The following is a 15,454-nucleotide window of genomic DNA, read 5'->3' on the forward strand; positions in this document are numbered from 1 at the left end:
TAAAACAACAAACAGGTCAGCCATGATCTTGTCGAATGGTGGAGTAGACTCGAGGACAGAATGTTTTCCTGCTGCTCCGATTTTATATGTTTGTATTCCAGCCAATGTAACCAGTCCACGAGTTAGTAAGATCATGGTTGATGTATTTGTAGCCTTCACTTTCCTGACTGCCCCATAACTCTTAAGTCCCTTGTAGATCCAAATCTGTCTTATTCAGCTTTAAATATAATCATTGATCCATCCCCTCACTACTCTCTCTGGGTTGAGAACTTTACGGACTGACAGCTATCTGATAGAAGAAATCCTTCATCATACCCATTTTACATGGGCGATCTTTTGATTTTGAACTGGTGTCCCCTCTCTGAGGAAGCATCCTCTCCGAATCTAGCCTGCCAAGCCCCCCTTGGACTTTTATATGTCTCAATCAGGTCACAACTCCAACAAATATAGGTCTAATTTGCTCATCCTTTTCTCATGAGACAGCTTCTCCACCTCAAGAATCAACCAGCCTTTTTCGAATTTCAGCCATTGCAGGTATATCCATCCTTCGGTCAGGAGACCGTCAGTGTCACTTTTACACTAGTTCAGGGCTCGCCGATGCTGTGAACAATAGGAGCAAGACTTCCCTACTTTTGTAATCTAACCCCTCATCCAAATCATTCATATCGATTGTAAGTAACACTAATCCCAGTAAAACTCCATTAGTTATAGTGTACCCATCTGAAAACTAACCATTTATACTGACTCAAAGCTACCTATTGGTTAGCCAGTCCATGCCAATGCATTATCCCAGTATCACCAATATCATCCGAATCAGTTCTGATGAAGGGAAACATTAACTCTGCTTTCTCACCACAGATGCTGCCAGACCTGCTGAGTATCCCCAGCAATTTCTGTTTTGGTTTCAAAGCTATCTAATGGAGTCTTTCCCTTTCAATGAGATAAATCTTTCTTCAGCATAATTTGAAATATCTCCCTGAACATCTGCCACTGCTTCTGTATCACTTAGCTTCTAACCTAATTCTCCACTCCACTGTAACAAGCCCTGTCCGTGTATCTTTGAAACTGACTTAATTTGACTTTGTCACTCGTTTCAGATCTGGGTTTCTTGATCTCAAACTAAATGTGAAGTTGTATTGTGCAATGATTACTTTCAACTAAAGGATGCTATGTGCATTACCATGAGATCTTCAATTTCTCCTATTCCTTGGCTGATCCAAAATAGCTAGTTGAATAATTGGTACCAGACTGTATTATTGAGAAATTGTCTCTAATACAGTCAGTGAGTTCATCCTCAAGGCTATCTTTACTAATTTGATTGATATCATGTGATATTTTAAATTGTCCATGATTATAACAATATCTTGCTTACAAGCCCTTGTTATTTTTTGACATATACAGCAGGTAAGATGTTATTTACAGAGTATAAATGCAAGCTGCCTTATTTCACAGCAGTGGATTAGGTGCAGTGAACTTTGGCTATTTTCAAATATTACTGAATACAATAGTGATGGGTCCATTTATCAATTAGGCTTTTGAGAGATTGATAAATGCAATGAGGTTGGCATTCAAGGGCACCCAAACTCAAGAAAAATCATTTGAAATGCCTCACCGGAGATAGCTGACAGGGTGATTGCTGTCTGCAAAGTTTAGAGGCTGCAAATGCAGCAGATGTTTGAAGGCTAGAGGAAAATTACCAAGGCGTTTCTCCCCAGCAGATTCAAACATTTGTCTCAAGTGTACATTATATAAAGCATGTGCTGAGAACTTGTTATCTTGCCCTGCAAACCCCTGAAAATCTCACACGACTTTACAGTGTTTTAAATTCTCAATATGCATGGTCATTCAGCAATGTAGCATTCTTGCACACATCATAGAGTTGCACATCAAATCCTGTTGGACATCCTGCCGTCATGAATTGTATTGAGTTTCAACATGGATGTCAGGTTAGGTAAACACTTTTCTCTGTACGTGCTTCTCAAAATTATATCTAAAGTCACCTTCTCGGCTAGCAAGACGGGATGGTATATAAAAGAGCTGAACTGGAGTGAGGATTCAGAAATTGCAGATCATTTTGTGAAGTCCACCCAGGACAAGCTTGCCTAACGCATTGAGTGGCAGGAATGAAGAAGCTGGGACTGATACCATTGTGCAATAGTTAAAGCTCTTCCTCATGGCCAACAATTTGAGACATGTCCTTGTTTAATGTTATTGGTCTAGGAAGAGCAGTGAACCATCACCAACAGTGACCCTTCTCTCACCCCTGTTCCATGCCTCTGCAATTCCTAAAACCACAAAACAGCTGAACCACAGCTGAATTTGCAAGCATCAGTGCAATTGCACAGATCCCAAGGATGCACAGATTCCCAAGTCATGAGGATCATCCTTCCTGCACTTTATCTAGTCCTGTTAGAATTTGACAGGTTTCTATGAGATCCCTCCTTATTCTTCTGAATTCCAGTGAGTGTATTCCTAGGCAATCTAGAGTCTCCTCATAGATACACCTGCTATCCAAGGAATTAGTCTGTTAAACCTTTCTTGCACTCCCTCCATTGCCAGAACATTGTTCTTCAGATAAGGAGACTAAAACTGCACACAGTATATTGGGGGTGGTCTCACCAAGGCTCTGTACAATTGCATCAAGTTATCCTGCTCCTATGCTCAATATGGTGCACATATGTTTTATCTCCTTCACTGCCTGCTGCACCAGCATGCTTCCTTTCAGCAACTAGGATACAAAGACCCCCAAGTCTCATTGGACTTCACTCTTTCCCAATCCACCACCATTCATATAATAGTCTACCTTCCTGTTTTTGCTACCAAAGTGGATAACCTCACGTTTATCTATGTTGTAGTGTATCTGCCATGCACTTCTCCACTCGTGCAACTTGCCCAAATCACAATGAAGTATCCTGCTCACATCCCCTCCCACCCAGCTTTGTGTCATCTGCAAATTTGAAAATGTTACATTTAATTCCCACATCTAATTCATGAATATATATTATGAATAGCTGGGATCCAAACAGTGATCCCTGCAGTACTCCACTGATCACTGGCTGCCACTCAGAAAATGACCCGTTTATTCCTACTCTGTTTTCTGTATACCAGCCAGTCCTCTATTTGTGTCAGTACACTACTCCCAGTCCCTTCCACTTTAATTTTATTTGCTGATCTCAGTGTGGGACCTGATTGAATGCCTTTTGAATGTCCAAATAAACCACATCAACTGGTCCTGCCTTATCACCTCTACTAATTACATCCTCAAAAAATTCAAATAGATTTGTCAAGCATGACTTTCCTTTTGTAAATCCATGCTGACTATCCCATCCTATTACTAATTTCCAAGTGCTCTGCTAATTAATATTTTATAATGGACTCTAGCATTTTCCCTGCTGACCCAGATTCTGTGGAGGCAGTTCCCTAGACCAATGTGCCTGAGCCTATTACTCCACTTGTTAGCATAATGTTGGGTACAGATAGTCTTCTCCATTTGTCACTTGACCTTTCTGGAAGAGTTCTTTTCATTTTCTTTATCCTCTGGCGTGCTTTGAAAGTTTGCTCCAGGCAAAATTGGAACTAAGAGGGTCGTGTGATTGTTTGGGTGGGGAGGGTATGGATTGGAGGGTTGGTAGTGGAGATACTACCACCAACCTGCCCTGCTCCAAGGGAAGCAGCACCTCCAGCCTTCCTGTCTGGAAGGCAGTCATAGCTGGGCGAGACCCCTGAAACTCCAAACCAAGCATAATGTCAGGGATTCATCAGCATCCTGACTCCCAACTCCCATCCATGCTGCAGAACCGATTATTGGGCCTTGTATTCATCAGGATTCTTAGGGTACAATAGTGTCTCATTTCACTGAATATTTCCAAAACCTTTCTCATTATGCCTCACAGTTTGAGCGATAAAATGAGACCAGTTTACAATATTAGAAAATAATTACATGTGAGGAAATCCATTCAGCCCATTTTAATTAACCTGTCCTGAGAGTGTCTAACCTTCTCCTGTTAAAATGTGATAAGCAGTTGTTTCATCAATTTTTGTCTCTTATTTTAACCAATATTCCACGTGTTCACTTTTTGAGAAAGAAGAGTTCTGTGATGGTGTTCATATTCTGTTATATTAATTTGAACGAGTCCTCAGGTTCTGCTCCAGTATTTTACAGTAATGTTCCAGATTAATGTTTGCTATGTTCTTTACAGCTTAGTCTGCCTGTTGCACATAATTTCTTGAACATCTCCTTCTAGTTAAAAAGCCCAAGTTCCTCCGGGTCTTTCCTTCATAAAGCAAACCCCTGGTAGTTGTAATTTGCTTCATGACTTTTCTCTGCAATGCCTTCGACATTTAAATATCTTGAAGATAAGAGCTATGTATAGATTTCAAGACGTAGCTTGTATAAAGATTGATCACTGCTTTCTCAGACTTTTAACAACTCCAGCCTGATTAACAATCCCATCCCGATTAACACCTTCATCTCCATTAAAACGCCTATCCCAGTTAACCTCTCCATCTCCATGCTAATTAGCATATCCATCATGAATAACACTCCTTCCATTCCCAGTTAACACATCCATCCCCATTAACAGCTTCATCCCGACTAACACCCTTGCATCCTGATTAACCCTTCCATCCTGTTTAACACCTCCAACCCAATTAATACCTGCATCTTGATTAACACTCCCATCCTGACAGTAAATGCTACAAACTCCTAGGTTTCTTTGTCACTCAGAATAAATCCTTCTAATCAGTTCTTTCTGCCACTTCCCTCCAGTAGAGTGCTGGACAAAACTTTCTTTAAACCTCTGCCCTGCCCCAGGGGCAGTAGGAACCTCACACTGCCATCCAGTTTGTCTCCTCTCTGCCCACCTGCCCATTCTGTCCACCACCTGCTCTGACAATCTTATTCACACAAAACTGCTGACCACCCCAATTCCCTTCCGTCTCCTTGTGTTAATATGTTCATGGTTCTCTTGCTCCAGGTACCAAGCTTCCCGTTTTCACTCCTCAAAAACAAACTCTTGAACCATTGCCCTTGCCAACCACTGCATCCCTTTCCCTGAAAAAGTGCTCAAATGTGTTGTTGTTTCCAAAATACATTTGTGTCTTTCTCAAACTCTTGTTTGAGTCCATCCAAACGGCTTTCTACCTCTGCTATATTTCTGAAATAATTCTGTAATATTTCTTAATTAAATAATTCGCACATAAATGACATGTAATATTACAAAGACAAATTGGTAAACCATCCTTCCATGTCCTTCAAGATCTGTCAACAGCCTTTGATAGAATTGACTCTTGCAATGCATCTCCACCATCATCCAGCTGGGTAGTACTGAACGTACCTGTTTCTATTCTTAACTATCTAAGAGGAACTAGATTGAACTGGTAAATGGCTTCTCTCACCACTTCTACACCATTACATGTGGTGTCCAAATAAGGATCTACCCTTATTTATCACCGCCCCTATCCTATTCCCCATCTACATACTTCCCTAAAGCAAAGTTGTCTGCAACACAGCATCTGTTTTTGTATTTATACTGACAGTAGCCAACTCTACTACACCACAACCTCTCCTGGTTCCTTCACTGTTGCTAAGTTATCAGCCAGCTCTCAGAATTGGATAAACAGTAATCTCCTCCAAGTTAAGTATTAGAAAGGCTGAAACTAGATAGCACCTTCCAAACATACAACCACTTCCATCTAGAAGGACAAGGGCAAAAGATGCTTGGAACAACATCACCACCTGCAAATTTTTCTCCAAAACCACTCACCATCCTGGCTCGGAAATATGTCAACATTCCTTCAATGTCGCTGGGTCAAGATCCTAGAATTGCCTTCCAAATGGGGTACCGCAGCCGTTCGAGAAGGCTCACCACCACCTTCTCAAGGACAACTAGGGATGAGCAATCAATGGTGGTCTAGCCAGGGACACCACAACCAACAAAAGAAAAAATTGAAAACTTGGAAAATTCCTACTATGGGATGCTGTATAGAGCAAAAGAATCTTACAGCAGGAACATGAGACATGGAGGAGCACGCAGAGAAGGAGGAATCATCCAAACCCACAGGATAAATGATCCTGTACTGCCCTGCTGAGTGGGAGGTTGATCTAACATACAGTCCGCCAGTGATTCCTTTCAACAGTGTGGAGATCTCCACCAGTAGAGAATCTACACACAAGACAGAGGATCTGACATCCCCCTGGGTAAGGACGATACTCTCAGCTCAAAGACACGTGGTTGCTTACCAGAGTTCAGCTGTGAAATGCGGACCCTTATTTTGAGATTGTGCCCTCGGGTCCTAGACTTTCCCACAAGGGGAATTAACCTTTCCACAAACTCCATGAGAATCATGTATGTTTCAATAAAGTTGCCTCGCATTCTTTTAACCGCCAATGAGTACATGCCCAATCTATTCAAATTCTCATTAGAAAATCCCTCCATACCCAGGACCAACCTGGGGAACCTCCTCTGGACCGCTTCCAATGCCATTATAAAGATCCTTCAATAAGCGGACTAAAACTGCTCGCAGTATTTCAGCTGTCTTCTATTGATGCTTTGTATTGGTTTAGAAAGACCTCTGTTTCCATAGTCCATTCCATCTGAATTAAAGGCCAACATTTCATTCGCCTTGCCTATTTCTCCTGGACATCAACTATAAAGCAGTTTCAATTTGAGATTTGGCTGGAGGAGATATTCTCTTTTTTTCCCCTTGATGGGACTGAACTTTCTTAATGTGCTTTGTCCATTTGAACACTAAAATCAAACTTTTTTGTGGAGGTGTTTATCTATAAAATGAACCTGTGAGGAACTTTGGGAGATCCCTACACTTGCATTGCCATCATTGGCACTCCTACCAGTAAGGGAATGGAAACCATTTCCAGCAGCCATTCATCTCCTCGCAGCCAGTGTGAGAGAGCTGTTCAGGAGGCTTGACGGAGGTTGAATGAGGCTGTTCACTAGAAAAGCTTGCTGGCACTGCAACATGCAGAAGGGGAATCCTGTGAAAGTTGGCCTTGTTGCAAATTTGTGGAAAATAGGAAATTATCTTAGGTTGTATAAACCTCCGTTGCAAATTAGGTGAAATTTTGTGCTAGCCTGAATTTTAATACAATTACTGTCACACACTCCCTTTTTTAATGCATTATCACAATAATTAGGGAATCGAATAAATTATTCTGAGACAGTGATGATTTAATTTAATTTTCTGGGGTGTTCTTGCATGTTATGTATACCGCCTTCTCGACACAAGGTTTGCAAACTAAGTTTTTGACACCAGACGTGTGTGCAGATGAGAATTCAGACTGTTTGCATAATAGAACTGATTCTGTGACACACTGTAATCCAAGAAAATCTATACAAGCTGAACAACCTCTCAAAGTTATGAATAGAAGAATATAAAAAATGGATTATTGGAATTCTTCATGTATTATTAGAAATAATAGTAAATAATTAATGTTAATAATTACAGGATGAATGTCTGACCATTTGTCTCTATAACAGTCAATAACATGGTTGCTATTGCAGGGTCACCAAAGCTCATGCTTTATAGACTTTAATTATGGGGTCCCTAATCTTTGGAATTCTGTCTAGGATATTAATCTGCTTTTACAAGGGCCTTTCATCTATCCTGGCTTTTCAAATTCTCCTTCTTATAAGTCAGTCCTCACCCAGTTATTTCACTGTCCACTTGGTTTAGGTAGTAAACTAATTTAATTAATTCTTTGGTGAAATGTGAATGTTTTGTTCCCTGAATCATTCTTATGGTTGGCTTGCCATCCTCTTTCAGTCTGAAGTAAGTTTAACGAAACTGAAGTGGCCAGCTCCTTGTTGTTCAGCTCATGTATTTCATTGTCATGTGTTATGCTCCCTTAAAATTAATTACCATGCCTCTGTGGAAACCAGACAAAGTTACACTCAGTTAGATGGTAATAATTATAACAACAGCAGACTATAACCCAATAAAGGGCTACAGTATATGCAAGCTTACTAACAGCGCTGAAGAAGGCACTTTATCACCTACCTTCGTGATTGCCTTGATTGAACCTGCTTCCACTATGCTTTTAGACAATGAATCCCATACTTGGAATCACTCAATTTGTGAAAAAGATTGTTCACACACTTTAGCAAATCACTTCAAATCTATGTCCTCCTATTCTCAATATTTTACGAGTGGGAACAGTTTCTCCCTATCTATTCTGTCCAGCCCCCTCGTGATGTTAAAAACCTCTATCAAATCTCATCTTAGGCTTCTCCTCTCTGAGGAAAACAGTCTAGACTTCACCAATCTGTCTTCATAACTGAAGTTTGTCATCCCTGGAACCATTCTTGTAAGCGTCCTCTTTATTTTGTCCAAAGTATTCACATCCTTGCTGAAGTGTGGTGCCCTAACTGTAAGTTCTCCATAACCTACTTGTTCTCCTGCTTTACCAACTGTTTCTCCACCTGTCCTGCCACTTTTAATGACTTAGGCAGACTTATATCTGTTCCTGCATCTTCTTTAGAATTGTACCCCTTAACCTATATTATCTTACATGTTTTTCCAACCAAAATGAATCACTTCACACTTCTCCACATTCTTTTGCGAACTACCTGTGCACTCCAACAAAGTGTCCATATCCTTTTGAGTTCTATGCTGTCCACCTCTCCATTTAGAATGCTTCCAAGTTCTGTACATACCTCCAACTCCTCTCTTCAGGAAGAGTTCTTGACCTAGTGTTTCTTATAACAAGAAAAATATTTGGAATGTAAACAGGCATCCGTGTCACTTGGGACATGTGAGCTGCTATAAGAGCAAAGCAAAAGATTAAAACAAAACAAAATACCTGTCAGGATTCACAGTCCCCACCACCAACCCATTGGCAGGTCACCTTGGTTTTCCAGGAAACTAGCCACCTTTCTTGCCTGTTGGCAAGGCATGGGATTGTGGAGTTAGCAAGTTGAGGCCCTTAAGTAGCTATTAATTCACCACTTAGAGGCCTTAAATAATTAGGGGTCATGAAAGTTCCCAGTGGACCTTTTTGTCAGAGTTTAATTGGTGAAGTGGCCAACTCACCCCTTTATTTCCCATTCACTCTATTCAGTATGTTCCTATAATTGATAAATTAATTAGACTATTGATGGTACTGCTTAAAAGATACAGGATAAATAACAATAGTTCAATTGGTGTTAAGATAAAGTTCTATAAGAATTTAATACGTATTGCAATTTCTTTTTTATAGACTGGAATGGCTTTAACCTATGATCCCACCGCTGCTATGCAGAATGGGTGAGTATTTTCTGAGCTGTGTGCTGGCTTGTTATAAATTATTAGTGTGTTAGAAGCTCCTGAGACTGTCACCTACTTCCATCAATGCCTTTCCAAATGTAATACAGAACACACTGAAATTAAAAGATCCATAGTCTGACGCTACTTTGATTAGTCAGTGTACTAGCATTTGCAAACTGTCTGGTGAAAATGCATTTCCAAAATTATTGGTATCTCTTATAACATTCTTAGAGGAGCTACCACAACACATTTGAATGAAGAACTGAATGTGGTAATAATTTCCATCTCTTTTCTTATGGTTGGCCACTGCTCTCGAATGCTTTTGTGTGATAAAATAGTTCATACAAATCCAAACATAAAACATATTCCCATACATAACTGAAGTGTTTTGGGGTAGGATGCCAATAATGAGGAAAATCCAGTTTAAGTCCGATACATTTTCATGGTAATAAATAGATGTGCAATCAGGTTTGGCAAGGAACCTCCAGTGATTTTGGCAACTTCAAAGTGTATCAGCACCCAAAGCATAAGTACATACATGGGAACATGCTCATGGATATACAGACAGCAGAGAGGACAATGACCTCCTCTGAGACACATTCTAGCAAGCAACTCGACAATTAAGTATCACATCTAATGGACATTTTAATGTTGGAGACGTTAGGAGTGCCCAACTTTTGATCTGCAAACTTTCATACTGAACCAAGGTAAATGTTTTGCATTTGGACTTGACTTTTCTGGAATACAGCACATTAATAGGAGTTGGAAAGGGAATAATGGCATTTGCAGTTCTTGTCAGGATTTTTAATTGAAACTAATACTGTGCTTGCTTCCTACAGTTTTTATTCTTCACCATACAGTATTGCAACAAATCGTATGATTGCACAGACATCTATCACACCTTTCATTGCTGCTTCTCCTGTTTCAACATATCAGGTAGGGGAGAAGGATCTACTGCTCCTTATTTTTTTGCTTGTTCCTCTGTAAGTAATTAACCTCACCAAGCCATCCAATTTTTCTTTTTCTTTTCTGGAATTCTTATTGCATGCAAGCAATTAAAAAAGCCTGACTGATTTCTTTTGACGACTTGGAGTGGTCTGGAAGGAGGATGACAAGGTGAAGGTTGGGTACTGTGAAACTAAAATCCAAAACAGCATTTTCTCATCTTCCTTGTCAGTCTGCCACTCGTAATTTTTGTTTCAGTCCTACAAAGCAGCTTTATTTCCTATGAGAGCCAATCTAAGTTTTTTCTTCACATTCGCTCACGGAAGCTGGCTGTTGCTGGTAAAACCAGCATTTATTCCCCACGCCTAATTGCGCAAACTTTGTCGCTTCTGGGCCATTTCAGAGGACAGTTAAGACTCAACCACATTGGTGTCACGTGTAGGCCAGACCAGGCAAAGGCAGCAGATTGCTTTCCCGAAAGGACATTAATGAACCAGGTGGGTTTTTACAGAAATTAACAATGATTACGTTGTCAATGCTAGGCCAGCTTTGAATTTCAAATCTTTATTGAATTCACATTTCTTTATCTGCCATAGTGGGACATGAGTCACATTCCCAGTACATTAGTCTAGAGTGCTAGATTACTACTCCAGTGATATTATCACTACCCATTGCTTCTCCATGCAGGGATATCTTACTCAGCCATTTTGCAGCTCCTTCAGTTGGTCTTGGATATCAGTTCTGGTTAGTGGTCTTCCTTGGTGAACTGCAACATTTGTTGCCCACTCTTCCAGGTGCTGCAGATGTTTATTCATTTTTAAAGTGTTTGCATTACATAACTCACCTCATCACTCCAGACTACAGTGCTGCTTCCTTGTCACAGAGGCTGAGATGCTGAGTGAAAAATTCCAGTCAGCCACTGATCACTGGCCTTATTTAGCCTTTTAATTGTGTTAATTTTATATCTAATTTAAATTAAAATGAGTTAAATTTAGTCCAGGATAGTCGGGATGCAAAGTTCATCCAGACTGCTGTACAGATAGAAATTGACCCCTCAATTCCCAACTGAGACCCCGATTAAAGCAAGCGAAAAGGAAAAAGCAATGGTTCTCTGAGATAGCCACCTGCACTTTGTGTGAGGGGCTTTTGATCTCATTTTAACTGTGGCAGAGTGTGGGCAAGGACCATGGGAAATGGCATAGAATCAGTGGCTAATGTAGACCTATTTTTGATTAATGAGGGAGTCAAGAGCCGTAGGGTTCAGTCAGGAAAGTGCTGTTAAAGCCACAATTAGATTAGCCGTGATTTTATTGAATGGGGGTATAGGTGCAAGGGGCCAAATGGCTGAGTCTGCTTTTTCTGTTCTTAGGCCATTTCTCCAGCACTTCCATTAATCCGCCACTGAAGTTCCAGTGAAGGAGCGGAAGAACCCTGCACCGATCCTCCCCAGTAATTCTGTTTAGTCTTATCATCACACAAAGAATATCACTGCACTGCCATTGTGTAAAGAAAGATGCTAATATATTAACCTGAGAAACTAAATAAAGCAGTTAAGTCCACATGGAAATTAACTCAGATCAGTTTTTGCATAATAATATATATTATTATAGTCTGAAACAAACACAGAGAATGCTGAGGACATCTGGCAGCATCTTTGGAGAGAGAAAAACAAAGTTTACAGTTTGAGTATAGTATGACATCTTCTGAACTCTGTTCTGAAGAACAGTTGTAGTAGTCTTGAAACGCTGTTTACTCTGATCCTCCCTCCATGGGTGCTGCCAGACCTGCTGAGATTCTTCAGAAACTTTGATGTTTGTTTCAGATTTCCAGCATCCACATATTATGCCTTTACCTCATTACATTGCTGGAGCTGGGCAAAGATTGGCTAAAATTTGAATATAAGCAAGCCAGCGCACATAACATAGTCCGAAAATGGAACAATTTAAAAAACTGGAAATTGCTGTTAGCGATTTTGTTGTATTAATGCTCAGATGCTTGTACAAATTAACTGTTAAAGTAGGAGATGCGATTTCAGATGAGTGTGGGCACTCATTCAATGCAACCATATCTGTAAGGAAGGTATTTGAGCTTGCAGTTATCATGAAAAGTTGCCTTCATTAATTGCTGTTGCTTTTCTCGTGTGAGTGCAACATTATGTGACACAAATGGGCTCCCCTTCAAAAGTAACAAACCAGCTGAGATATGGAAAAAAGGAGAATCGAATTGGCTTCCACAGGAATGCAAGCACTTTGCACAGAGACATTATTATTATTTAAATAGCTATAATGAAATGATCAGGTCACTTGGACCAGACAGGAATAGGTCACACATTTACAAAGTAATTACCAGTGAAGGAAATCCTTTGGTCCAAAATTAGGCCCAAAATTAATCTCAATGGATGATCCTCTAGGTTCATAGAACATAGAACATTGCAGCGCCGTACAGGCCCTTCATCCATTGATGTTGTGCCAAACTGTCGGACCAATCTTAAGTCATTCTAACCTACACTATTCCATTTTCATCCATATGTGTATCCCATGACTATTTAAATACCCTTAAAGTTGGCGAGTCTATTACAGTTGCAGGCAGGGCATTCCACGCCCCTACTACTCTCTGAGTAAAGAAACTACCTCTGACATCTGTCCTATATCTATCACCGCTCAGTTTAAAGCTATGTCCCCTCATGCTAGCCATCACCATCCGAAGAAAAAGGCTCTCACTGTCCACCCTATCTAATTCTCTGATCATCTTTTATGTCTCTATTAAGTAACCCATTAACCTTCTTCTCTCTAACAAAAACAGCCTCAAGACCCTCAGCCTTTCCTCATAAGACCTTCCCTCCATACCAGGCAACATCCTAGTAAATCTCCTCTGCACCCTTACCAATGCTTTAACATCCTTCCCATAATGTGACAACCAGAGCTGTACACAATACTCCAAATGCGGCCACACCAAAAATATGTACAGCTGCAACATGACAATCCCTCTACCAATAAAAGCTAACACACCGTATACCTTCTCAACAACCCTATCAACTGGATGTCAATGTTCGGGGATCAATGCACATGGACAGCGAGATCTCTCTGCTCATCTACACTACCAAGAATCTTACCATTAGTCCAGTATTTATTCCTGATACTCCTTCCAAAGTGAATCACCACAAACGTTTCTGTATTAAACTCCGTTTGCCACCTCTCAGCCCAGCTCTGCAGCTTATCTAAGTCCCTCTGTAACTGCAGTATACTTCCTCACTGTCTGCAACTCCACCAGTTTTAGTGTCATCTGCAAATTTACTCACCCATTTGTCTACACCCTCATCCAGTTCATTTATTAAAATGACAAACAACAGTGGGCCCAAAACAGATTCTTGCGGTACACCACTAGTAACTGAACTCCAGGATGAACATTTCCTAACAACCATCACCCTCTATCTTTTTCCAGCTAGCCAATTTCTGATCCAAACTGCTAAATCATCCTCAATCCCATGCCTCTGTATTTTGTGCAATAGCCAACCGTGGGGAGCCTTAGCAAATGCTTTACTGAAATCCATATACACCACATCAACCATTTTACCCTCATCCACCTGTTTGGTCACCTTCTCAAATAACTCAATCAGTTTCATGAGACACAACCTACCTTTCACAAAACCATGTTGATGATCCCTAATCAAATTATTTCTTTCTAGATGATTATGAATCCTATCCCTTCTAATCCTTTCCAACACTTTAGCCACAACTGAAGTAAGGCTCACTGGTCCATAATTATCAGGGTTGTCTCTACTCCTTGAACAAGGGAACATTTGCTATCCTCCAGTCTTCTGGTACTAGTCCTGTAGACAATAATGACATAATGATCAAAGCGAAAGGCTCTGCAATCTCCTCTTTGACTTCCCAGATAATCTTAGGATTAATCCCACCTGACCCAGGGGACTTAACTATTTTCACACTTTCCAGAATTACTAACACCTCCTCCTTATGAACCTCAATCCTGTCTAGTCTAGTAGCCTATATCTCAGTATTCTCCTTGACAAAGTTGTCTTTTTCCTGTGTGAACAGTGCTTCCCCTATCTCCTCTGACTCCACACACAACTTCCCACTACTGTTCTTGACAGTCCCTAATCTTACTCTGGTCATTCTTTTATTCCTGATATACCAATAGAAAGCTTTAGGGTTTTCCTTGATCCTACCTGCCAACAACTTCTCATATTCCCTTCTGGCTCTTCTTAGCTCTCTCTTTAGGGCTTTCCTGGCTAACCTGTAACATTCAAGCACTCTAATTGAGCCTTCACATCTCATCCTAACATAAGTCTCCTTCTTCCTCTTGACAAGACCTTCAACTTCTTTAGTAAACCACGGCTCCCTCACTCAACCACTTCCTCCCTGCCTGACAGGTACATACTTATCTAGGACATGCAGTAGCTGTTCCTTGAACAAGATCCACATTTCAATTGTACCCTCCCCTGCAGTTTCCTTTCCCATCTTATACATCCTAAATCTTGCCGAATCGCAAGATAATTGCCCTTCCCCCAGCTAAAACTCTTGACCTGTGGTGTATACTTGTTCCTTGCCATCGTTAAAGTCAACTTAGCCAAATTGTGGTCACTATCACCAAAGTGCTCACCTACCTTCAAATCTAACACCTGGCTCGGGTACCAAATCCAATGAGGCCTCACCTTATGTTAGCCTATCTACACACTGTGTTAGGAATCCCTGCTGCACACATTAGACAAAAACTGACCCATCTAAGGTACTCGAACTATAGCATTTCCAGTCAATATTAGGAAAGTTAATGGACCCCCACAACAACTACCTTGTTACTCTTGCTCCTATCCAGAATCATCTTTGCTATCCTTTCCTCTACATCTCTGGAATTATTCGGAGGCCAATGGAAAACAAGGTGACCTCTCCTTTCCTGTTTCTAACCTCAGCCCATACTACCTCAATAAGCGAGTCCTCAAATATCCTTTCTGCTACCGTAATACTGAACCTTGAGTAACAGGGCCACACCTCCCGGTCTTTTACCATCTTCCCTGTTGTTACTGAAACATCTAAACCCTGGAGCCTGCAACAAGCATTCCTGTTCCTGCTCTATCCATGTCTCTGAAATGGCCACAACATTGAAGTCCCAGGTATGAACCCATGCTGCAACTTCACCCACCATATTCCAGATGCTCCTGGCGTTGAAGTAGACACACTTCAAACCACCTTCCTGCCTGACGGTACTCTCCTGCAACCTTGAAACCTTATTC

The 15,454-nt window shown here is 40.8% G+C and overlaps 1 protein-coding gene across 7 annotated transcripts in view; it reads left to right on the forward strand.

Annotated features, from left to right (window-relative positions):
- The window catches only part of rbms3 (RNA binding motif, single stranded interacting protein), a 1,382,426-nt gene that overhangs the window by 1,283,861 nt on the left and 83,111 nt on the right, over nucleotides 1-15,454 (forward strand). For all 7 annotated transcript variants that reach the window (XM_087986936.1, XM_087986930.1, XM_087986932.1 and 4 more), the window contains 2 exons: nucleotides 9,215-9,261; nucleotides 10,101-10,197. In XM_087986936.1, the coding sequence (XP_087843062.1) occupies nucleotides 9,215-9,261; nucleotides 10,101-10,197 (144 nt within the window). The remainder of the gene's footprint in view (nucleotides 1-9,214; nucleotides 9,262-10,100; nucleotides 10,198-15,454) is intronic.

Source organism: Chiloscyllium plagiosum, unplaced genomic scaffold (genome assembly GCF_037043375.1).
Source record: "Chiloscyllium plagiosum isolate Xiang-an unplaced genomic scaffold, Cpla_swu_hap1 HiC_scaffold_5, whole genome shotgun sequence".
Lineage (NCBI taxonomy): Eukaryota > Metazoa > Chordata > Chondrichthyes > Orectolobiformes > Hemiscylliidae > Chiloscyllium > Chiloscyllium plagiosum.